At 40.9% G+C, this 26,020-nt stretch overlaps 1 protein-coding gene across 13 annotated transcripts in view; it reads left to right on the top strand.

Annotated features, from left to right (window-relative positions):
• Nucleotides 1–26,020, top strand: part of RBPMS (RNA binding protein, mRNA processing factor) — a 172,671-nt gene that overhangs the window by 95,229 nt on the left and 51,422 nt on the right. For all 13 annotated transcript variants that reach the window (XR_003520630.2, XM_027597923.2, XM_027597924.2 and 10 more), the window contains one exon: nt 10,497–10,647. Coding sequence is in view for 12 of the 13 variants with exons in the window: in XM_027597923.2 (XP_027453724.1) it covers nt 10,497–10,647 (151 nt within the window). In the remaining variant the exon portion in view is untranslated. The remainder of the gene's footprint in view (nt 1–10,496; nt 10,648–26,020) is intronic.

Genomic DNA, 26,020 nt, shown 5'->3' with positions numbered 1-26,020 from the left:
TGGTATTCTAGCAACTTTAAGAATGACATTTTAGTTTTTAGGTAAATCAACATTAAATAGAAACTGAAGTCATAGATTTTAATATTCATTTAGCAAGAAAGGACTTGAATATATTTTTGTGGTAGGATGAAAAATCTTTTGAAGGTAGTATAGCATAATTAAGCCACCTCCAACTTGTGAATCTCTTGGCCATATCTTCCCCCCACATACTGTGACTGGAAATCTTTGGAGTACAACATATATAGATAATAAGAATCATTCTCTTTTATTTATTAACTTGTTCTGGTCAGCAGAAGGGGAGGGAACCAATTTATCAGCTTGTTCTAGTCAACTGTAGCAGAGGAAACTTGGTATTGGAGCACTAAGTTTCTTATGGAAGAAGCTAAGAGGTTGCTGAGAAAATGGATAGTTGTTGACTAAAACTCAACCAGAGTTGTGATCGTAATAAATTAGTATATAAATGCTTTACAAAACCTGCATGCCATCAACAGAGTATTCCAGTCTCTTTAGCTACTCCTAAGAATTGAATGAGTTCTTCCTTCCCCATTGATTCTGTTTAATGTACCACTGTTTATAGAAACTAGCAATGTTAGTTCAACTTTTCTGTTTGACCTTTGAAAATTTAGAAGGAAATCAGTGCTCCCCCTCTCCACCCCTCCCACTGCCGCGTGCCCCAGTCCCGCCATACTGATTTCTTCTACCTTGTGGGATAATCATCCCTATCTTCAAAAAGAGAAATAAAAGCATTAAAAGTTACAACTTGGGCTCAGTGTGTGATAAGAAAGGCCAGCAGTGAACACCACGTAGATCAGCTACCACCTGGTGGAGCTCTGAGTCTTAGGAGTTTATTACAACAGGTTATGAAATAACCCTAGAGATTGATTGGGGGTCTCTGCTTGGGTAGTAAACCTGAAGAGGCACATCAGAACTCTAGCTCTCAAAAGGTCTGCGGTTTAGTACCAGAAACCAAGATAAGGAGGAAGGTGTGGAGTGGGGAGAAGACAAGATCCAGGTACTGAGATTAGATTAGGAGGTCAGAGAGTGGTCACTACTAAGTTTGACCTTGACTTGAGCTCCCTTCCTCAGGTTTCTTATTTCCTGGACCCAGGATGGTTTCATTGACTTCATTTGTAAAGGTTAGAAGATTCTCAAGGCTATGGAAGAACTGAGCACATTATTACAAAAGAAAATGGATTTTTATATGCTGAGATTTTATTGTACTGTGTATATAGTTTCGGGTGACAGATTACTTTCATTCTGTATTAGAAAGTCTGAATGAATTGGTTAAAACCTATAACATAAAGGGCATTTATTTCTCCTCTTCAGCGTAGACACCTGGCTAAGCAGGGTTTTCTGGATGCCCTACATTCCTTTCGAGCAGGAGTGGGTTTTCATTTGGAGTTGGGCAGGGAGAAGGGGGCAATAAAAAGCTTATTAGAATCAACCAGGAAACTCTTTCAGCATATGAAATTGAATCTTATGAAATGGCTGCTACTTTATTACTTTGACCAGAAAAAAAAAAGCAGTTTCATTTGATCCAATACATCCAATACAGATCAGATCTGCTGGATTATTGGATCGGAAGGGGGTGTGTGTGAAATGCCTAGGAGATTTTTGATAGGAAATGACCTTTTTCCTAAAAGAACTGGGTAGCTTACTGGGTGGCTTGTGACCGTCTGCCTGAGGAGAGCAGAGTCCACTGACCATGGAATGAGTGGTAGAGGCAGCCTTTTACTTTCCACTAGTTTCATATCATTCACCAAATGGAATAATCTTAAACATTGGGACTTACAGGGAGAAACCAGGCGTCAGACACAACTCAGCCTTGAGAATGCTCCCTCCCCTAGCTTCAGGCTATGAACTTCACTGATCCTTTATAAAAGCAGTTATTTATTACAACAGTGTTAGCTCCAGTTTTTCTTTACCCTTCCCTTCTCTTTCCCCCTTGTAAAAACATTTTAACATATTTATTAGAAGTTGAAAATGAAATAAAAATTACAGTAAATTTGATTAGAAACGTCTGGTTGTTTAGATGCTTACTTTTAAAGGTTCAGTATTTTAGGAAATCACAACAGGTGGCAGGGAGGTGTTAAAATTTTAGGTCCTCAGCTTTTGGATGGGTTGTTGAATCAACATTAACTTTTTTAAGTGGTAAAACAGTTTTACCTGTTATGAATACATAAAGACAAGGATGGGGAGAGACCCAAGTGGAATACAAACCAAAAGGAATGAATCTGACTGTATTTCAGGTGAGTAATAGAACTACACTAAAGTGGGGGAGAACTAACCCAAATAATTCTTGAATATACATCCTGGCTGTATACTTTTAGGCTAAAAAGTCAAAAAGAATTGTAAATATTGAACTTTAGTTAACAAGTTTGTTTTTATGTTGTTACTGTTGTAGTAGTTCTGAAACTACTTTGTGCATTCCTGGATTGAGCAAATAAATGTATAGTGGATAATCTGTCTATGAAACAAATAAATGTATAGTGGATAATCTGTCAGTGATGCAGAGAAGGAGTTAGAAATATGGAAAGGGAAGACTAGAATTAACCCAGTGGTATGAGGTTGGAATTGGAGCTATCAGTACAAACTTGTGCTTTTAATGTATCTAAATAGATGTAGAGAGATAGATACGAATGTGGAAGTGTGTGTGTGTACATACAGACCTGGGACAATCTTGAGTACCAAAACAAATAGTAAATATAAATCATCAAGTCAAATAAGCTATGAATCAGTACCGATGTAGGAGTGAACAAATGAATGAATAATAATAAATGGAGCAGAAAGGTAAGCTTTTCCTTAGAGTAGAGAAAACACATACAGAAGAAATGATGGGATTAGCAAATCACCATTTGACAACTGCAATAGTAGTGATTGCTTCAGGTGAGAATCAATAGATGTTAAATTAATGGGTGAAAGCTTAATGAGAAACAAGATATTTATATAGTCTTAAGTATCTCCCTGAGATCTTTATTAATTAAAAAAAAAGTAACCTTATAATGGAGAAACTTGGCAAGTGATCAAAGTTATCACTAGTAATGGGACAAAAATGACATCATGTGCCTCCTGATACAGTACACTGAGAACGACACATCTCTTCTGTGATATTCCTGCCAAAAATGCATAACCTGAATCTAATCAAGAAACAAATCAGATAAACCCAAACTGAGGGACATTCTACAAAATAGCCTGTACTCCTAAAAAATGTCAAGGTCACAGAAGACAAGGACAGAGGAAGATACTCCAGGAGACTAAAGAGATGACAGCTGAAAACTATGTATGACTTTGGATTAGATCCTGGATCAGGAAAACGGATGTCTTTGGTTTTGAAAAATCAAACTGTAAAGGGTAAAGAGGCATCGTGCTTCACCTTTTTTTTTTTTTTAAGATTTTATTTATTTATTTGAGAGAGAAACAGCACGAGAGGGGAGAGGGTCAGAGGGAGAAGCAGACTTCCCGCTGAGCCGGAAGCCCCATGTGGGACTTGATCCCGGGACTGAGGGATCGTGACCTGAGCCTAAAGCAGTCGCTTAACCAGCTGAGCCACCCAGGCGCCCCATTGTGCTTCATTTTACTCTCTTACACAGTTCAGGGAGGGGAAAAAAAAAGTGTGTGGACGAAATCTGGGCAAAGGGCATATAGGAATTCTTTTTACTACATCTTTTCTATAAATCAGAAGTTACTTCAAAATATTTTTTTAAAAACGAAACAGAGAACTCTAATATAGCTAGTCGAGTGCTGTGTGCTAGGATGTCTTCTGTTAGTTCTGCTCTGCCCCTCCTAGCTCTCCATAGGAAACTGCTTCTACCAGCTCTCCTTCTTTCTCCTTTTAATCCGATTTTATAAATTCTAACTTTACAAATGAAGCATATTTGTAAGAAACTCAATACAAAACTATACAAAACACAAGTTCTCTCCCCCTCCCCCACTATTACCACCAGAGTTACCACTATTTACAGGTTAATTGGTCACACCATGAACATTCCTGGGCTTGCACAGGTAGTGTTCACATACAAGTGTATATGGTCTCCTCTGCCTGCCAGACTACTGAACATTGTTGATCTTTTTTTCTTAAACTTATGTTGCTGTCAGGCTGGGGTGGGTATAGCTTTGCATCATTCTTTACCAGTAATTTCTCTAAATGAGTGCTTTCATTGTCCCTAAAACTAGTTGTCAAGGACTGACAAACCGACCTACTTTAATTGTAGAGACACTGGGATAGCTGCTTGCTCACAGGTTTGAAGAATGTACCAAATAAACAAGCCTCCATCAGGCATCAGGAGAGCCCTGAAGACAGACCTCAGTGACAGGAACTGGGAGACCTTTTCTGTAGTAGGAGCCCATTCAGGTGACTTAGTGCCGACCACCTCCATTTTCCGTGTCTCTGATACTCAAGGTTGAAATCCTCAAAACAGAAAACGTTTGGTCATTTAGTGCAGCACCCGTTCTTTGAATATAGTCAGAGCTGCTCCTAGGGAGGCAAGGGCTCAGAAGGCAGACACTAGCCTCTGGGTGCCCTCCTAGAGAAGAGGGACCAGCAGAGCAGCCATCCCAAACTTCTTCTCTTTCCAGATCTGCTCTAATTGCTTCATGTCTGGTCTGTTCGGTGTCTCCTTTCAGTCCAACTGCCCTTTTACTACTGGAGTTATCCTCCACTACAGTGATTGTCAAATATCCCTAGGGATAGCCAGTGCTCGGGTCCCATCCTACATCTATCTACTAAGTCAGAAACTCAGGAGATGTGGTGCTCAGCACTGTTATTTAGGAAGTCAACCAGATGATTCTGATGCATGCTAACATTTGAGAATCACGGCTCTACTAAATCTGATCATATTATTTACCCAGTTTAAAAAATTTTAATAGCTCAGCTATGCACATATTCCAAAGTCCTAACTCAGGCATAAAAGGTCCTGTGATCTCACCACAGCCTGCTTGTGCAGTCCTTTACCCACCTCCCCTGCATGCATGTGCTTACATATGCACACTCACCCTTCTCTACATCCTGTCACACACAGCTTTGCTGAGCCCTTTCCTGGACTGCCACCTGGTCAGTTTCTGCTCTTCCATCCCTTCCTCTATGATGCCTCCACCTCCCTTCTTCCCCAGTCACTTTCTGCCTTGGCTGTGTTTCTCAGGAGGCCCTAAGCATTGTGTTGATCTGTTTAACCTGTTACTTTACCCACATAGCTCCGCCTCTAGAGGTGGGCTCTGAGCTCCTCAACGTAGGGACTTCATTTCATTGGTTCTTAACATCTCTGATGCATAACAAGGATTATGTGCTTGGTTAAATTTTTTTTTTTTTTTTTACTTTTTAAAAGATTTTATTTGAGAGGGAGAGAGCAGAAGGAGGGAGGGGCAGAGGAAGAGGGAGAAGCAGGCTCCCCTCAGAGTAGGGAGCCTGACACAGGCACTGCTTGATCCCAGGACCCCAGGATCATGACCTGAGCGTAAGGCAGATGCTTTACCAACTGAGCCACCCAGGTGCACCCCCCCTTTTTTTACTTTCTATCATGCAATTTCAAGCATACCAAAAAGTAGAGAATATAGTAATGAACATCCATTAACCCATCACCAGAATTTACCAACTTAACATTTTGCCACATTTGCTTCATCTTTTTTTTTTCTAAGTATTTTAAAGTAAATACATGATGTTGTATCATGACGTTTGTCGTTATAGTCTTTGTATTTTAGTACTAAAAGCTAAGGACATTTTCCTAGAGTCACCATAATATCACATCTGATAAAATTGGCAATTCCCAAATATCACCTGTGCCCATTCTGTGTTTTGTTTTCTCTATTTTTCCACAAAAGGTCTTTTACATCTGGTTTGTTCTATCAAGGACCACACATTGCATGTAAAGGTAGGCCCATAAGGATATTTTAATCATTCTAGAATGCCTTTTTCCTTTTTTTTTTCCTTTATTCTGTGAATAAACTTCTAGCTAATCTTTATCCCTACTCATGTGGGATAACATTAGTTCAAGACCAGTGACACCACTAAGGAGTTGGAATGATGTTGTATCTTTATGTTCAGAATGATTCAGTCTCATAGGGTCCCAAACCCATGATTTGCAGCTAATAAATCATTCCAGCACCAGCCAGAATGCACAAGTGGTAGAGAAACGAGAGCTACTTCAGATCTAGGCTTTGTGCATATTCACTTAATAGCTTCTCCATCTTGTCTTCAGAAAGTCACTGGAAGAGCTAGAATTCATTTAACAGTGACTCTCTGGATCTCTGTAGGCTTGAGTTTTCAGGATTTGGTAATTTTACCTTGCCCATTTTCTTGTGTTTCATTCTTTTACTAGCTTTTTCCTTATCCTTTTAGGACTCTGGGTTTTGATGGAGTTTTTGAGCAATAAAATGGCATTTTTAAGCTAACTTACTTAGAATGTTAATTCAGTATCAGTAGGACACACAAATTTGCATTTGGAGGTTTAAGCCCACAATTCAGAAAAATCTCTTTTAACCTTTATTCACAAATAGTTCTTAAGCTTTATTTACATTTAGGAGAAAGGGGAAAAGAGCGTTGTTTTTTTTTTTTTTTTAAGTTCCTTCAGCAGAATCCTGAATGCAGTAACTGACTGAATTTAAAGCATAGTATGTAAATGCAGAGTCTGAATTTTCCTTAGGAGTTGCTAATTGCTCTTAGTAGCTTTTAAGATTGAATTATTAGGACTTAAGTGATTACAATACACTAGTTGAGTAAGACTGTTCCTGTGGGTTCAGTCACCTGTGATGAGGGGAGAGAGGGGCGTTGGAGATGGGGCTGGTGGAAAAGGGGAAAATTCCCTCTATGAGGGCTCAGAAGGTTCAGAAAAAGTACTGTGAAGTATTTTAGAAACTGTTGCCCAGGAAAGAAAACTGTGTTAGCATGTTAGCAAGACTAGCTGGGCTGCCCTAACAAAATACCATAGATTGGGATGGTTTAAACAGCAGACATTTAAGTCTCTCAGTTCTGGAGGCTAGAAAGTCCAAGATTATGTTACCATCAGATTAAGTATCTGGTGAGAACCCTCTTTCTTGCTCGCAGTCCTCACTTGTCTGCTCATGGTGGCCTTTCCTTGGTGTCTGCTCTTGGAGAGTGGTCTCTGGTGTCTCTTCCTCCTCATCTAAGGGTATACTAATCCCATTTTAGGGGCCCACCCTCATGACCTCATCTAAACCTAATTACCTCCCAAGACCCCTTCTCCAAATACTATCACGTTGGGGTTAGGGCTTCAGTATATGAATTTGGGGAGAACATAAACATTCAGTCCGTGACACCAAAGCATATGATTTGAAACTGCCCTGGTAGACTCTTAAGAATACTAGACTATTAAGGTACATTATTTGTCAACACTATCTTCATACCTCCCAGAGTTTGCCCTGGGTAGGGATTTCAGTCTTTGCAGATCATCGTGAACCTGTATTGGTTTGGTCACAGTGTTTCAGGCCACCTTAAAGAGAGACTGTTGGCTGTCCCTGTAGTCAGATCGGATTGCTTCTAAGTAACTTTATTCTCAAAGTGACATCATACTGATAGCCAGAAACTGTCCTTTCTGATCATCGTGTAAATAAGATATCATTTACAGGTTGAAAGAGAAGGGTTTCTCTTCATTATAAGAGGAGTTTTGGTGAATTACAGGCAAAAAAAAAGAAAAATTTGATTTTGAAACAGGCACAGAGGTAATCTTATCCTGACAGGGTTTAATGTGAAGTCACTCTGGCCAGAGAATAATCTTATTAGGGCTTTAATTAAAAGCACGAGGTGTTGGGTTGGTTTTCGTTTTGTTTTGTTTTTTAATGTTTTCTTATCTGTCTTCCTCTTTTCTTTCCTTCCACTTCCATGTTCTCCTTAGCCCAGCTCCCCTACCCCCCCTTCATCATCCTTTAACATTTAAAATGTTTTTGGCTTGGCTGATCCCTCTGGATAGGAACTGAGCTAGGCAGGATATTGATTACCAAATATGGTATTGCTGCTAAAGATGTTAGAGGAATGTGGCTTGTATTCTAAGCCTCCGGCCTCTGAATAAGCTGCCAAACAAATTAGGTCATTTTAACTTCTGAGCTTGCTTTTTTTTTTTTTTTTTTTAAATAAGGAGCTGGAACTCTGATTTGGAACACGATGGTGTTGTTACTTTAGCTCACACAGGGAGGAGGAATATGAAGAGGGGCTTGGGAGTGGGGGGAGACTCAGTTCATCATGTTTTAGGACAGGAGCCACCAGTGCAGGCGGTGTAAAAGGCAGGCATGTTGTGCGGAGCCTCTGTTGACCCTGGAACACCAGTGGAAGAGCTGAGGCATAGAATTCGGATGCGCCGCCTCATTGCCTTCTTGTTACTGAGGCTAGAAGCTCCAGAGGACCACTGACAGGTCCCAGGATGGTCTTCTCCGGTTACAGCGGCCCAACCACAGTGATCAAGTTGATGTGGGCTCAGGTTTAGAAAAGTTTCTTCTTCACAGGAGGGTTGGTGGAGTTCAGTGCCAGGGAGGACACCCTGAAATCGATGGCAGATTGTTACTATGCGTAGCTCATGGGGTGTCGTGTGAATACGCGAGTGCTTCCGCAACATACTTTTAAATGATAGCCAGGGGCTGACTGCATTTGTCTCCCAGCAAAGACCACAGCTCTTCGGGTCCATATTTGGAAATATTTATTCTGTTGTGATATTAGCTTTGATAGAGTGAAATGCTCTTAAGTGGAAGCGGATGGAAGTAAACTCTGCTTCAGAATACTACTGTGTTCCTTTTCCTCATATACATCTTTGGCAAGATAATACTGAGGTTTTCTAAGTTGAAACAAAAACTGAGACCAGTTAGGGAAAGAATTTCTTTTTACATTTCTTATAACTGGCACCCCCTTTTTGCTTCTTGTTGTCGGTTAGGGCTGTACAAAGTGGATTCCTTCTTTTCCTGCCCAAACCCGTTTGCCACCTTCAGTGGGTTTCTTCTCAGAGAATGGATAAATCAGGCTCACAAAGAAATTTCACCCACTCCGGGATGTCTGTAGGTCAGGGCTTTTGTTGTACCTCCCTGAAGACCTCTCTTGCCTCCTTCCCCCTTATTTCTCTTATTGCTGCTACCATCCAGTCACAGGCTCTTCTTACCATCTTTGGAGCTGAGCCTGTGAAGTTCAGAGTTGTTCATCCTGGTGCACGGAGTCAAGAGATTCTTACTGATTTCTGGTGGGAATTGCTTTGACTTTTCTTCAAGCTAATCAAGTAGAAAGGGGATTTGGGGGCCCATCGGCCCACATGTGCACTAAATGGAAAACCTGTATTCTTAGGATACTCCTTTTCAGAACTCCACCCCCTTTCCAGAACATACCATACAAACACGTGGGACCTGAGCCTGTTTCAGATGCACATTTATGCACTATACTGGGATATCTTTTTGTTAACTGTTGTTGGAATACATAGCATTGGAAAATAGATACCATGAGGTTATTCATTGTGCTTAGTAATGGAGGCGTTCTTTTTTTTTTTTTTTTTTTTAAGATTTTATTTATTCGAGAGAGAGCAAGCCTGAGTGGGTGGGGAAGGGCAGAGGGAGTGGGAGATGCAGAGTCCCCACTGAGGGCAGAGGTGGACTCTGGGCTAGATCTCAGGATGCTGAGATCGTGACCTGAGCTGAAGGCAGATGCTTACTAAGACTGAGCCACGTAGGTACCCCAATGGAGGTATTCTTGAATGGTGGGAGGGTTTCAAAATAGACTTGTCCTAAATCTTGTGTTTTTATGATGTTTGTTATGTATTGTTTTAGGTAAACTGCAATATAGGGTCAAGGGTAATTGAAATTACTACCCTGTCTTTGGCCGGTATAATCTGTTTTCTAATCATGTAGCTAATAGGCCAGCTGTAATCAAAACTAGGACTTTACCACATCAAGACATTAAAATTTTATATAAATTTATAAGCCAACTAGAATTAAATGATACCAGTTACATTGAAATCTTAAATCTTAGTTCCTGTTTTACTAACTCAAATATATGTATCACCATGAAGAAAGATCTCTAGTTAGGGAGGGGAATTTTCTCCCTTTATTTCTAGGTGATGAAACTAAGGCATTGAAGAATGACATTGTTTTAGGCCAGTGTCAGAACACTACGAAGGGCCTAGATCGCTACAATTTCCAGTATTACACAGAGCTTTACAGGAATTATTTTATTCTCATTGGTAGCCATTAATTGAAGTTTTTCACTATGCTAGGAATTTGCTGGTCCATATTTAAAACTTGAACCTAACGTTCAAAACCTAATGTTTTTGTTCAGGAAGAAAAAATAATTGAAAAAACATGTAACTAAATGTTTTAATTAAACAAAATCTCCCCTGACTTTCTGGCCATGTGGTATTACAGGTTTTCATGTATTCTGTGTAAGTAGTGAGAACCAGGGTTCTCGCTGACCTTTTTTTTCTGATAGGCCAGGATTTACTGGTGTGTTTATTTTGTCACCATTCCGGTTTGACTCTAAGGAAATGAAAACATCTTCCATTTGTTCTTTATTTCCAAAGGGCATCCGCTTCGATCCTGAAATTCCGCAAACACTACGACTAGAGTTTGCTAAGGCAAACACGAAGATGGCCAAGAACAAACTAGTAGGGACTCCAAACCCCAGTACTCCTCTGCCCAACACTGTACCTCAGTTCATTGCCAGAGAGCCATGTAAGTCGATCTACTTTTCATTTAAAAAAAAAAAAAAAAAGAATAACCAAGAATTGTTTGTGTGCTGCACGTGAAATTACACCACAGGACGTAGAGCTAAGTGTCATTTTCCATTTCTGTGAAGAGGCTGTGGATTCTTCCTGTCTGAATTCCAAATACAGCAGTGTTGGTGATGATTGGCTGTCCTAAATGGTGGTTCGGCTAGATTCGAACTGTAACTACTACAAAATTTCGTTTGATGTGCTGTAGATTTCCTTAATGTCATCCTGACCTTATTGTGAGGGTGTTCTGTTTGCCTGGGGGTACAAACCCTTATTTCCCCATCCCTGGATAGGAGAGTCAGTTCTCAGCATTGACTTCATTTGTTGAAGATCATCAGTTCTGTGGCTTGGGAAAAGAGAATATTAAAAGTGAAAGCAGCAGATAAGTTCTATTTTTGAGAACAGTTGAGCCCATAAAATCTAGAAGGAAAAGTAAACACACACAGAGAATTTATATGTTGGAACAATCAGTTCTAGCAAACTAATACTGGTAAATTTAAGGAAATCTAGGGCTTCCTGTTTTAAATTAATTGGGTAAAGACACTAATTGCCAAACAAGTGTCTTACCCCACCTAATGAGCTTATTCCCTTAAATGGCCAGTCTACAGTTTTGCCTTTGATTGAATAACTTGAAAAGGTTGTCTTAATTTTCTTTCTTAAGCTCAGTCAGCATAAGTGAGGCGTGAGATAGGCCTTAACTTTTCTTTTCATTGCGTAGCTGTATGTGATTTAATATGGCATTCAGGGACTCCCAAGTGACTTGCTGTTATTTGGAATATTTTTGCTGTCTTTCTTGATCTTCTTTCCAAACCACATGATCTTGATCTTCCTGCTTTCCTTGACAATACTTTTCAACTTTTCTTATTGAAATTGAAGGGCACATGAGTTTCTTTCTCCCCCCATGTCATGTGTGTGTCAGATTTAATCAGGTTATTTTGGAAGTTAGAGCCATTTTGTAGCCCTGTAACTCTTGAGAAAGCTGCCACTTGTCAGTGGAAACTAACAGATAAGAGTTTCTCCTCTAGCGTTTTCTAAATTTTTCTGTGAGTCCAGGGTGCCTGGGTGGCTCAGTCATTAAGCGTCTGCTTTCGGCTCAGGTCATGATCCCAGGGTGCTGGGATCGAGTCCCGCATCAGGCTCCCTGCTCCGTGGGAAGCCTGCTTCTCCCTCTGCCACTGTCCCTGCTTGTGTTCCTGCCGTCTCTCTCTGTTAAATAAATAAAATCTTTTAAAAAAATAAAATAAATTTTTTCCTTGAGTCCAGAAGTCATAATAAAGAAAAAGAAATTTGTTCTTCCATGTCCTAGAAAACTTGAATCCTTTCTAAACAAAAGTTTCATCTTATGATCCAGTTGCACTACGGGAGGCTGAGTGGACATTTCTTACACCTTTCTGTCTCCATACAGCATCTAGTTCAGTTACCTTTTGTACATTGTATATATTTAATATTATAGTGGTAAGTGGATAAATATTTTAATTTGGCTATTTGCAGAATTATTCCATTTGTATGCCTCTTTATTTCCCTCTGAAATGTCTTCTCTTGATTAAGGCATCAGAAAAGAGATTTGTAAGATACCTTGATTTAGAAAAGGTAACCTAGAGTACCTCTTTAGTTTTCTAGTGAATTTTCTGCCTCAGATCTGAGAGTGCTTTGAAAAGGTGAATTCAAACAGCAAGTATAGTGCTGGTAATATTTTATCCTTTCAATTCTTTATTGAATGCTTTTGTTCTGGGACCTCAGTTTTTTGTTTTTTAAGTCTGTTTCAAAAGCTCGTGAAATTGGTAGACAGAAAGGTGATAGCCAGTTCACTATAGGGTACACAAAAGCAACAGAGATGAACAAACTGGACATCCATAAGTCTCTGAAGTTGTAGGAGAGCTCAGAGCAAAGTTTAGAACACCGCTCTGGCCAGCTCTGCCCAACTCCCTTCCCTGTGTATAGAACAGCTCAGAAGTGATCAGATAATTTCCATGGCACGGTCAAAACTGGTCCGGGCTGCTTGTGGCAAAACAAACTTGATGTTTAAAACAAATCCAAAACACTGGCATATTCTTGAGAAAATAAAAGTTAGCATGATTTCTCTTAATATAGCCCCTTTCTACGACACAGGGTTCTTGATGAACAGCAGTTCCACTCTGACTCAGATCGACTTTATCGTCCATTACAGTTCCCTTTGGGAATGATGAACTTCCCTGTCACATAGGCAGAATTGTTTGCCTGAAAGCACACTGCAGACTAAGAACACTCATGGTTCTTTACTGGCAATTCCAGTTGCACTGTGCCTTTAATGGGTGTTCAAGGTGGTGGTCAGTTCAACCACTGTTGAGTAGACTGCAGTGGAATCTTAGAATTGTAGGATTGGAGCACCTGGGTAGCTCAGTCGTTAAGCATCTGCCTTCGGCTCAGGTCATGATCCCAGGGTCCTGGGATCGACCCCTGCATCGGGTTCCCTGCTCAGTGGGAAGCCTCCTTCTCCCTCTCCCGCTCCCTCTGCTTGTGTCCCCCCCCCCCCCCCCGTCAAATAAATAAATAAAAATCTTAAAAAAAAAAAAAAAGAATTGTAGGATTGGAAAAACCCTGTAGTGGCACCTGGGTAGCCCTGTCAGTTTAAGTGTCCAGCTCTTGATTTTGGCTTAGGTCATGATCTCAGGGTTCTGGGTTCGAGTGCCTCTTAGGCTCCACACTCAGTGGGGTGTCTGCTTGAGGATTCTTTCTCTCCATCTCCCTCTGCCCCTCCCCCCACTTGTTTGTGCTTTCTCGCATGCGTGCTCTCTCTCTAAAATAAATCTTTAAAAAAAGAAAACCCTACAGACTTCCCTGTTGTGGATAATGAGAGGTTTTTAATGTTTCTTTTTGTCAATGTTTTTTTATAGTTGTGGCTGAAAAGTACCCATTGCCATCACTAAAGGAAGAATGTGCTAAGATTCAATTATACAACAAATATTTACTTGAACTCTCGTTTCTCAGGTATCTGTTGAACTTTAATGAGCTCTCAGTGTGCTAGACACTAGGAAAGAAGGGGACTGGTTGCTGCCTTATAAGAGCTATCAGTCCAAGGGATTGGTGGTGGTCAAAGTTGTCAAGAAACTTGGACCACATAAAGGATGTAAAAGATTTTTTGCAGCTTAGTCCAGGTTGCTCCGAATCAGACTGTCTTATTTGCCAAGCATCTGCTCTGTTTGTGCAGGGCATGAAAAATGAGAAGATTAGGTATTGCACTTGCCAAAGGAGATGGTGGCCTGCAATGGAGAACCTTGGCCTTAGACTTGAAGATGTCCGTGAGAGTTCTGGTTCTGCCAGTCATTGTCAAGTTGGACCTTAAACACATTGAACCTTGCTCTGCTCCTGTTCTCTCAGCTATAAAATGGGAATAATACCTTATTCACATGCTTCTTATAAGAGCTAAATAAAGCAAGATCCTAAGATTGTGTTGAGGATTAAGTGGCTGTAATAGATGTAGAGCGCCAGGCAAACATAAAGTATAATCTTAATTTCTTAAAAAAACAATTGAGTCACTTTTCTTTCCCAATTGTTAAAAGTAGGCATTGATCTTCTGAGGCTTTTCATCACTGTGACTATAGCCAATTGTCTTTGGAAATTAGAAGAAAGGATGAATGAAAGTGTCACACACAGTCCCAGGAAAGTATTATACTTCCCTAATGAAATTTTTATAGTTTTAACTTCTTACTCTCTTGTATATAATGAAGCAAGAAAAACACTGTGAGAAAGTAGGAAGTAAGAGATAACAGAAAATTTATAAATTACATAAAATTCTGCTAGATGATGCATTTGCTTGTACAGGAAAGTAGTGTTCTGTAGTGTAAGAACTCCACTTTAGAGATGAAAACAGGGCAAGTCACCGTCTCTCTGAGTTTTGTTTTCCTTGTCTATAAAATGGTGATACTATGTGCCAGACATTGCTAAGCATTTTATGTGAACTGGATTCTCAGTAGCACTATTGAAAAATAGGCCTTAGGAAGATCCAGTAACTTTGAGGTGTTACGGGTTGAATTGTGTTCTGCCAGAATTCATATGTTGAAATCCCAACAACCACCAGTGGCTCCAGATTAAGTGTATTTGGAGATATGAAGTCTTTAAAGACATCAAATTAAGCGGGGCCATTAGGGTGGGCCCTAATTAATATGACTAGTTTCCTTAAGAAAAAAAGATGGGCAGGGATGTGTTCACAAAGAGGAAAATCCGTGTGAAGACCTAACAAGAAGGTGACCATCTGCAAGCCAAGTTACAGAGGCCCAGGAGAAGCCAAACCTGCCCTCACCTTGATCTTAGAACTTATAGCCTCTAGAACTGTGAGAAAACTAATTTCTGTTGTTTAAACCATCCAGTCTGTGGTATTTTGTTATGGCAGCCTGAGCAGACTAATATATCAAGTGATAGAGCCTGGATTTAAATTCTGACCTGTTAGTTTTTTGGATTGTAACTTAGATCTAGTTACTTAACCTCTCTGTCTCCATTGTCTCATCTATAAAATGGCAGTAATAATTAAACTTACCCATAGGGTTGTGAGGATTAAATCAATTGACATGAGAGGGCCACATTCACAAGAGTGAATTTCAGTGACTGTTTAACATGTACGTATAAGAATGTATACACTGGGGCATCTGGGTGGCACAGTGGGTTAAGCATCTGACTCTTGGTTTTGGGTCAGGTCATGATTTCAGGGTTGTGAGATTGAGCCCCGAGTTGGGCTCCATGCTCAGCACGGAGTCTGCTGACGTTTCTCTCTCCCTCTCCCTCTGCCCCTCCCTGTGCTTGCTTTCTGCCCCCCACAAATAAATAAACCTTTAAAAAAAAATCAGAATGTATATGTTGATATGCCTTCTGTTCTCATAGTTGAGACCTGTAGTTTTTCTGCCTTTGTAAAATACTTAGCATCTGGAACCTAGAAATACATGTGAAGTTAAGATACTACAGATTTTATTTTATGCTTTTTCATTTGGAAGTTTAAAAATACACAGTGTTTAAAAATTTTCAGTGTTATTGAGGTATGATCAGGAAATGATAAAATGCACATATTAAGAGTGTCTATTTTGATAAGTTTTGTCATAATACATAGGGAATTTAGTTGACTCAGTGCTCTTGATCTGTTTGCACTGCCTGTGGCATTCTGTATTATAGTGACAACACCTACAGAGCTTTTACTTAAAATAAACAGATTTTACCCATTCAACTAGAATTTTATGGAGCAAATATCAGAAGGTTCTAGAACTTTGCCGTAATTCAGATTCTTATAGTCCAACCCCAGGGATTCTGGCTGGTCTAGGACTCATGCTCTATATTTTTTAAAAGCTTTTTTGGATGTTTCTGATGTACAGTCAGGTTTGAGAATGCCCAGCAGAGCAAGGAATTGTAAAGTTAAATTCTCCTACTGCTCACACACTCTTCTCCTCAGCCTTGTACCCATTCCCATTTCCCACCCCAGTCCAAAAACAAAGCATGCTCTCTGAAATTAATACTCTTATGAAATAACCTGTTAAGCACATAACCCCTTGGTGAATAATCAGATCACTTTCTTGTTTTCCTGCCATACCACTAGAATTTCCCATTTATCCAATACTGACCCTGACTATGTGGAAGTGAATTTTCTCTCTTATGTCTGAAAAGATCCTCTGAAAGTTCAGAGAACTTCTGAAGTGCCTAGCAAGGGCTCTCCTAGGGCAAACACTCTGGAAACATGAAATCTGTTAACTTTCAACTCTGTGGAATGGGGCCATTCAGGGCCTGATCTGAAGCTCCATGTGCCCATGGAACAGAGTTAGGGTACCTGCCTTTTTCAAGGAAGCATACACAGCAGCGTGTGCCATTAGAAAGACTGAGGGTGTCTGTCCAGTCCCCAGCTCTGCTCGGGAATGTGCAGATGCCAGCTAGTAGCAGGCGCTGTGTATGCCACACCTGCTCTCCTCAAGTGGGGTTATTCAAAAAGCCAGAGACTGGGCCTGAATAAGACCTAATCAAGCTGCTTAGGGGGAGGCAAGGCAAAGACAGAGTTGGAGGTGTTCTGTGGGGATGAGGGCAGGACTCTCTTGCTATGAAAAGCAACTTCCTTGGATTTTTGTGTTTCATATTACATAATGCAAATCGTTTGTTTTCTCTGATGATAAAAATTGTACTTCTCAAGAGGAAAAAAAATTTCCAGCAGTCCAGAAAGATAGAAAGAAGAAAATAAAAGTCACCAAGTTATACCAGAGATAACCACCATTAACATTTTGGGGTTTGTCCTTCCACAACTTTTAGTATGCATATAATAAAAAATGTATCTCTATCCAGTTTTTTAATTTCAGAATCATTTAACTTATCCCTTTACCTTTAAGATAAAATTCCTTTTTTTTTTTTTAAGATTTTTATTTATTCAACAGAGTGAGCGAGCAGGAGAGGAGCCCGATGTGGGGCTGAATCCCAGGACCCTGGGATCATGACCTGAGCTGAAGGCAGTCGCTTACCCTACTGAGCCACCCAGGTGCCATTAAGAGAAAATTCTGATGTCCAGTGAGATTAAATGGCCTATAGGGCCAAAAATAGTATCTGGGCTCTCAGAATCCTATGCCACAGCCTCTGTGTTGCCTTTGCTGTAAGGTACTAATTCATAGTGACACAGACCCCTTGCTAGAATTAGAGCAGGAGGAGGGGTGGTAGACCACTGGTAGATTACCTAATGCCCCAAGTGAGCACAGCCAGCTCCTGGGCTGCCGGAATTCAGGTGGTTGGTTGATTGATCTGTCGGATTTTATTAAATGGATAGGAAGAAAGGAAACAGCTGTTGAGCCGCTATTCTAATCCTTAAGAAGTGTAAAATACCTATTTTCCAGCCAAGAAGACTAAAACAAGTTTGAGTAACTTCCCCAGAGTCACACAGCTTATTCTAGGCCTAATGGCTGATCTTACTGCACCACATTCCTAACTTAGAGCCGACAGGTGCTTTTGGCTATAGTTGCTTTTAAGGTATTCCTTAGGAGGTGCTTTAAACTCAAGCCATGGGGTCCCTGGGTGGCTCAGTGGGTTAAGCATCCAACTCTTGATTTCAGCTTAGGGTCATGAGTTTAAGCCCCACATTGGGCTCCACACTGGAGCCTACTGAAAAATGAATGAATGAAGTTTCCTCATTTTCAAATATCAGTAACTAATTCAAGTTTTTCTTTAAAATACAGTACGGAGAGAGGGATACCTGGGTGGCTCAGTTGGTTAAGCGTCTGCCTTCGGCTCAGGTCATGATCCTGGAGTCCTGGGATCGAGTCCCTCATTGGGCTCCCTGCTCAGTGGGGAGCCTGCTTCTCCCTCTGCCTGCCACTCCCCCTGCTTGTGCTCGCTCGCTCGCTCTCTGACAAATAAATAAATGATCTTAAAAAAAAATACAGAGGGGCACGTGGGCAGCTCAGTTGGCTAAGCATCCGAGTCTTGATTGCAGCTCAAGGTCATGAGTTCAAGCCCCGAGTTGGGCTCCTCACCGAGTGTGGAACCTGCTTGGGATTCTCTCTCACACTCTCCCTCTCCCACCCCCTTACCTGTGCTTTCTAAAAAAAATAATTCAAGCCTTTAAAGATGATCTTATTAGAGACCTCAGAGGCCTACATGAGATTATAAGGAAAAGATTTCAGGGCAGGTCACCACTCAGTGAAAGTCAAGCTTCCATATAACTGTAAAGCATCAGATTTTGATGGCCGGGATGCACTAACTGTAAAATGTATTCTTACATAGTTGACCAAATTGAACTACTGATGGTTTTTATTTAGTTTTGGTATGGTTCATTGAGTTGTTTCAGAAAATACAAGTGACCATTTTCAACAGTTCAAGTATTTTAGTTTAATGAATAATGAATGGTATCATCAGCAAAGATGAGGATATTTGACTTCTTTGATTTATACTTGGATGACATGCAGGCAGTTTACTAAAGTGTTTCACATCATTCAAATGGAAACGGAAATGAGCATGAATGGAAACAGGCAATAATAACAGCTGTTTTACATTGTTTCAGATCCTAAGACTTCATCTGCACAGTCCTCTTGAAACAGTGATAGTATGAAACCAGCATACATACCTACCAATTTACGGTTAAGTAGACAGTCTGTTCTCTAGGTGGTCCCTCTTTATAAAGTCCCAAAAAGCTGATGAGTAATCTGCAGAAAATTTTTCACACTGATGATCAAAAACCTTAGTTGCTCCTTATATAAAGGATGGGATTGAGAGACCTAGTCCTGCAATTGTTAGAAAGTAAAACTAACACAGGGACGCCTGGGTGGGTCAGTTGGTTAAGCCTTCGGCTTAGGTCCCGATTTGGGTCCTGCATCAGGCTCCCTGCTCAGCAGAAGTCTGCTTCTCCCTCTGGCCCTCCTCTCTCATGCTCTCTCTCTCTCTCTTTCTCAAATAAAAATCTTAAAAAAAATAAAACTAACACAGAAATAGGAGGGATTGTCTAACTGGCTGTTGGGTCTGTTATTTAGGGAGATAAAAGGTTTGAGTCCATTTTAAGGAACATCCTTGCAGACGGGTATGTTGACCACATGATCACAATCTGGGCTCATCTGCACTTGAGAAATAGGCCCAATATCCCCTTTTTCTTGAATCTTCTCTTTACAAAATTATAGTTTCATTTCCTTTTGTAAAATGACCATGCTTAATTCACTGTATTGTTAGAGTAGGAAACCATTTAAAGGGTTAAAAATACATACTTTACTACCATCTAGAAATAACCACTGTTAACGTTCTGTCGCATATCTTCCTACATACATTTCTATCCTTTTATATGTATATGTATAAAAAATAGTGTGTCAGGTTATCTTTGGTTTAGTTTGGTTACAACATGTGATCACACTGTCCTCTCTTCTCACTTACCTCAGGACCAGTTTTCCATCCAGGACACCCAAAGCATTATTTTTTAAGGGCTCTTTACATGGAAGGTGTAGTGGTGGTGAGGGCCTTTGATGGCTGGCAGGGAATTTTTTCTAAATTAACTGGTGGGGAGAGAATGCAGATTGTTGAGCATGGCAGTATTGTGCTTTAAGAAAGACTCTCTTTCCTTAAAGCTCTAGGAAGCTGCACTGGGGAGACAGGAATGGAAGTAGAACACCATAAAAATCTCTCTTATGTAGTGGAGGAAATAGAGGGGTGGTGAGGAAGTCACTTTCCCGAATTTTTTTTTTTTTTTAAATATGACTTGAAATGCCACTAGGAAGTACCTTGGGGATGTGGTGCTTCTAGGAAGGAAACTTCCCTCCTCCCCTGACCCCCACCCCACTTCCACAGAGTTTCAGGGAAAGGAACCAGTGATGGTGAAGACACAAATTATTACTTCACCTCTTTTTCTTACCCCAGTCCTTGCTGGTAAGGGTCTTGATGGGAGGGGGAGCCCAAGCATGAAAAGGAAGTTGTGGAGTAGAGCAGTAATGGGGAGTCTTTGGGTGGCCAGAGGCCTTGGGAAGTGGTACAGGAAGGCGGGGCCAGGAGATGGACACGGGGAGGAAAGAGGAGGTAGCTGGCTGCTGAGTGGAAAGGAGACCAGGACCTCAAAAGTATGGAAGCTGAGCTTTGCAGGATTATGCTTACTTGGATCATGTTTCCATTCCCTCTGAAGCAGCTCCATGGCGGGACTGCAGAGGGATTCTGTTCTTGCTGTAGAGCGGTTTTGAAGCTACCGGAAGTGATGTTCACAGAAACTTGTCAGTGGTTTCCCTTCTGGGTATTGAGACTTCATAACGATTGAGTGATCCACTGAGCATATTCTCACCCCCAACACCACGGGGCATTTGTGGGCTGATTCTCACATGACAGAGAAAGGCCCATTGTCAAGAATCAGGACATAAGGGGCGCCTGGGTGGCTCAGTCGTTAAGCGTCTGCCTTCGGCTCAGGTCATGATCCCAGGGTGCTGGGATCGAGACCCGATTCGGGCTCCCTGCTCCGCGGGAAGCCCGCTTCTCCCTCTCCCCCTGCTTGTGTTCCCTCTCTCACTGTGTCTCTGTCAAATAAATAAAATCTTAAGAAAAAAAAAAAAGAATCAGGACATGAGTTTAACCCTCAGGATATGTATAAGGGCACCAGGTGCTTAGGCCCCTGGACATTCTGAGGAATAGAAACATGAAACAAGGGACACCTGGGTGGCTCAGTTGTTAAGCGTCTGACTTCAGCTCAGGTCATGGTCCCAGGGTCCTGGGATCGAGCCCCGCATCGGGCTCCCTGCTCAGCGGGAAGCCTGCTTCTCCCTCTGCTGCTCCCCCTGCTTGTGTTCCCTCTCTCGCTGTGTCTCTCTCTGTCAAATAAATAAATAAAATCTTTAAAAAAAAAAACAAAACATGAAACAAAAGTGCAGTTGACGAGGACAGCAAAATACTCTTAGAAACCAAGACACCTTAATAATGTTTGTTTCCGCATGTCCCACTCTGACAAAGCAAAACTATTGTTTTCCTTTAAAAAAAAAAAAAATTTACGACATCAGTGTTTACAGCCCGCTTCTGCCTCTGTCTTCTCTTCAAACCTGCACACGTTCCTAGTTTTTGCTTAACGTGGATAATTTTTAATGACGAAATTTAAGGGCGCCTGGGTGACTCAGTTGGTTAAGTGTCTGCTCAGGTCATGATCCCAGGTCCTGGGATAGAGCCCCGCATCTGTCTCCCTGCTCAGTGGGGAGCCTGCTTCTCCCTCTGCCCCTTCCCTGCTCATGTGCTCTCGTTCTCTCGCGCTCTTTCATAAATAAAATCTTTTAAAAAATAAATTTAACAGTAATACTAAAATAATATTAGGTAATGGATGTGGTAAGATACATATATATATATATATCTGGATGTGGTAAGATATATAGATTATATACTATCTGGTCTATATATAGATATATCTGGTTTTATGTGGGAGGTAAGTTACTGCAGTACTGTGTAGATCGGCGAATCTGATCCAATTATTTACATTACAGTTTAATGAGTTAGCCTATCTTTGATTAGCAATGGCTGTTAACATTTTGCTTTGAATTTGTTTCTTGTTTAATCATTGATTAGCTATAAACAAAGGCCTTAAGAACTCAGGAAGTCAAATCTCCTTGGAAATCACAATTCTTTTGTAATGCAAATAACTGCCCCAGCTTTCATGTTTTGTAAACTCAGATTACTCATTACATCTGCTAAGAAATGAAAGAATAAAGGAGTTAGTTTACTGGGACATTCCTGAAGAAACAGCTACCATAGACTTAATTCTGTTAACTCCGTGTACTCTCCTCACTCACTCATTAAAAGGAAGGCATTTCAATGTCCACAATAGCCAAACTGTGGAAAGAGCCAAGATGTCCATCGACAGATGAATGGATAAAGAAGATGTGGTATATATACACAATGGAATATTACGCAGCCATAAAAAGGAATGAGATCTTGCCATTTGCAACAACGTGGATGGAACTGGAGGGTGTTATGCTGAGTGAAAAAAGTCAGTCAGAGAAAGACATGTATCATATGACCTCACTGATATGAGGAATTCTTAATCTCAGGAAACTGAGTGTTGCTGGAGTGGTGGGGGGTGGGAGGGATGGGGTGGCTGGGTGATGGACATTGGGGAGGGTATGTGCTATGGTGAGCACTGTGAATTGTACAAGACTGTTGAATCACAGATCTGTACTTCTGAAACAAATAATGCAACATGTTAAGAAAAAAGAAGAAGAAGATAGCAGGAGGGGAAGAATGAAGGGGAGTAAGTCAGAGGGGGAGACGAACCATGAGAGACGATGGACTCTGAAAAACAAACTGAGGGTTCTAGAGGGGAGGGGGGTGGGGGGATGGGTTAGCCTGGTGATGGGTATTAAAGAGGGCACATTCTGCGTGGAGCACTGGGTGTTATGCACAAACAATGAATCATGGAACACTACATCAAAAACTAATGATGCAGTGTATGGTGATTAACATAATAAAAAAATAAAAAGCATTTCTTAAAGCTTGATGCAGGCTCTGTTTCTTCCCTTCTTCCTTTTCACACACTTGTAAATCCTCAAATAAAGAGGTGCCTTTTCTCGGACAGCAGTTCTCAAAGTATTTGTCTGCCAACCCCTGGTTGGTCTCCAAGACCCTTTCAGGGAGTCCCCGAGGTCTAAACTATTTTCATGAGAATAGTTTATTTTTCTTACTGTGTAGCAGTGGGCACAACTACTGGCACCTTCGTACATATCCAGATAGCGGCACCAAACTGGACTCATGAGCATTGTATTCTTCACAGTCCCATGCTGTGTTTAAGAAACCAGTTTCACCTAAGAATGTCCTTGATGAAGAAGTAAGAAATATTTTTATTCAATCTCAGCTCTTGATTACAAGTCCTTTTATGATTTTTTTTTTGCCAGAATGGGAAGGATACATATTACCATACTAAAAATTAGAACAAGTTTTAAAAATATTTACTAATTCATTTTAAAAATATGGCCTCATGCGGGGTGGCTGGGTGGCTCAGTCGTTAAGCACTGCCTTTGGCTCAGGTCATGATCCCAGGGTCCTGGGATGGAGTCCCGCATTGGGCTCCGTGCTCAGCAGGAGGCCTGCTTCTCCCTCTCTCATTCCCCCTGCTGTGTTCCCTCTCTGACTGTGTCCCTCTCTCTCAAATAAATAAGTAAAATCTTAAAAAAATATATGGCCTCATGGAAGTAGGTAACTTGTGAAGGAAGGAGTATTTTTAGTATCTTTTACAGGTAATTGTAGAGATTCCTGTTTTGTGTTAATGCCAAGATTTGTTGCATTGTGAAATCTGAAACTTTATCCATGAGCTTTTTGTATTGTTACATCAAATTCCATTTCCTATTTTAGTCGGATCTTTTACCCATGCATGATTTTATGGTATGACGCATTGGTCGTTTGGAAAGTATTGGTTCACTGAATTATGCTTATCTTTCACATGTTGCCTCATTCATTAATAATTATCACCCCTGATCTCACCTGTTTTTTTTTTTTTTAAAGAATTTATTTATTTGACAGAGACAGTGAGAGGAGGAGTGGGAGAGGGAGAAGCAGACTCCCCGCTGAGCAGGGAGTCTGATGTGGGGCTCGATCTCAGGACCCTGGGATCATGACCTGAGCCCAAGGCAGATGCTTAACGACGGAGCCACTCAGGCACCCAATGCTTTCTTTTTAATATACTACAACCAGGGGTGCCTGGGTGCTCAGTCGGTTAAACATCTGCAGTTAAGAGTCTGCCTTCGGCTCAGTCATGTTTCCATGGTCCTGGGATCAAGCCCTACATGAGGCTCCCTGCTCAGCGGGGAGTTTGCTTCTCCCTCTGCCCCTCCCCTGCTCCTGCTCTCTCTCTCAATTAAATAAATAAAATCTTTAAAGATATGTATATACTACAACCAGTACAATACCTTGCAATAGGTTGAATTAAAAGCAGGTATGAGAATCCAGTTGTCTACTATCATACCAGAGAATAAAGAGGTTTGCAAAAAATGTGGAACTGAAGTGTTTCCTTATTTGTTTTGGTGTATGTAGTTGTTTTTCACAAAACATATATCTTAATAGGTAATGGGTTTTTTTTAATGAATTGATAAATGTTTTTAAAAATAAAGTTTTAATTTTTAATATGATAGGACCCACATAAAAGTTCTTTGGGGTCTTTTATAGTCTTTGGGCATGGAGAACCTGCATTCACCAGATGGCTACTATAGATTTGGGGCAGGTGATTGAGTTTGCAGCAGCTAAAGCCATTCAGAGCTAGACTGGAGGGAAACAGTGCCCCACCAGTGCCTGGGACCCTGCAGGCTCACATGCCAGCCTCGGGTTTGACTACGGCTTCTATTTATGCCACTTACTCTCTGGAGACCATCCCAGTAGCTGCATATGTGGTAGTTCGAAGAGCTGGATAATATGCCTCCCATTCATTTGCAGAGGACTTCCTTGGGGGAATGGATCTGGACTGAGTACCCTTCAAAACTGTTTAATCACCCCCACCCCACCCCCATTGCCAAATGGAATACAAGTTCACTTCACGAAACTTGGAAAAGATTAAAAAAAAAAAAACAACCGGGGGACAGATTAATGTTTCTTAAGTTCCCAAACCTAAAGACACGGGGTGTTAAATTCTATTATATTTCCATTGTATTTTTTAACCTGCAATTTTATAGATGAGATAAATTTTTAAATACAGAGGTTTAAGGCATCTTAACAGTCATCGGGTCTTTAATAATAGAACTTTTTATGTAACATAATGTCTGTATTTCTTGTTTTAAGTAGGCTCCACGCCCAGCGTGGATCCCAGTGCGGGGGCTTGAACTCATGACCCTGAGATCAACACCTGAGCTGAAATCAAGAGTCAGGCATTTAACCAACTGTGCCACCGAGGCACCCCGATATGTGTATTTTTCAGTTGAATGCAGAAAATTATCTCACACCTCCCCGCAGAGATAAGTATTTTAACATTTGTGATGAATAGTCATACAAAGATACACGTGGCTATATTTGACTGGGGTTATGTATTACATGCTGCTCTGATTCCTGCTTCCATTCTCCATTCTAGGCCACATTTTTGCGTATCGATGAATGTATAGCTGAATTGTAACAAAGGAATGTCATGTAATCAAGTTCTTTTCCTTGGGGAAAAGCCTGGCAAAAGTGGTGGTTTGGAGAATAAGACAAGTGAAAATCTCAAGCTTGCGGTGCAGATGCAGGTCCTTTATCATCCTCCTTTTTGTTCCACGATGTGTGTAGCACTAGGGTTTTAGCTGTCCTGAGAAACGATGGAGTTGCAGCCAGAAACAGCATCTTAGTTTGAACAAAGTAATCTAATTAGTGTCTGAGGGTGAAGGAGTGTCTTTCTGTCCTTTAATTAAATATCTCTCCAGAGGTCAAGGAGATCAGGCTGGTCAAACATTAACAGCTCTGTACAGGAAATTACGGTGAGTTCCTGTTTCAGTTTTCTCACTCGAGTTTAGCAAACCTTTGAGGGGAGTGGGAGATAAAAAGCTGAATAAGGTACAGTTCTGCTCTCGAGGTGTTTACACTTTAGTAGGGGAAACATGCCTGTACATGACTGCAGTAGAAGGCAGAGCAAGTGCTCAATGAAAGGTGTAGGTAATGCTGTGTGCAGATGAGAATGCTGGTAACTAGGGGGAAGGGAAAAGAGCTCCTGGAGGTCTGCTGATCTAGCATCTAAAAATGAGAAACATTTCAGTAAGCAGAAATGATGTAGAAGTGATCTACAGACTGAAGGAGTGGCTTCTGTGAAGATCAGACGTGAAAGTGTAGGAAGGAAGGGGTTAAAGAAGAGCTTGCAGTCTGGTGAAGCCAGAGAGATACGCAGAAGGAAGTAGAGGGTGACCACACTGCACTGGGGTGGGCTGTTTTGCCAAATCTAGGAAATCCATAGATAC

This window comes from Zalophus californianus, chromosome 2, assembly GCF_009762305.2.
Source record: "Zalophus californianus isolate mZalCal1 chromosome 2, mZalCal1.pri.v2, whole genome shotgun sequence".
Classification (NCBI taxonomy): Eukaryota; Metazoa; Chordata; class Mammalia; order Carnivora; family Otariidae; genus Zalophus; species Zalophus californianus.
The sequence above is the reverse complement of the archived record's forward strand: the minus strand, read 5'-3'. Positions and strand labels throughout refer to the sequence as shown.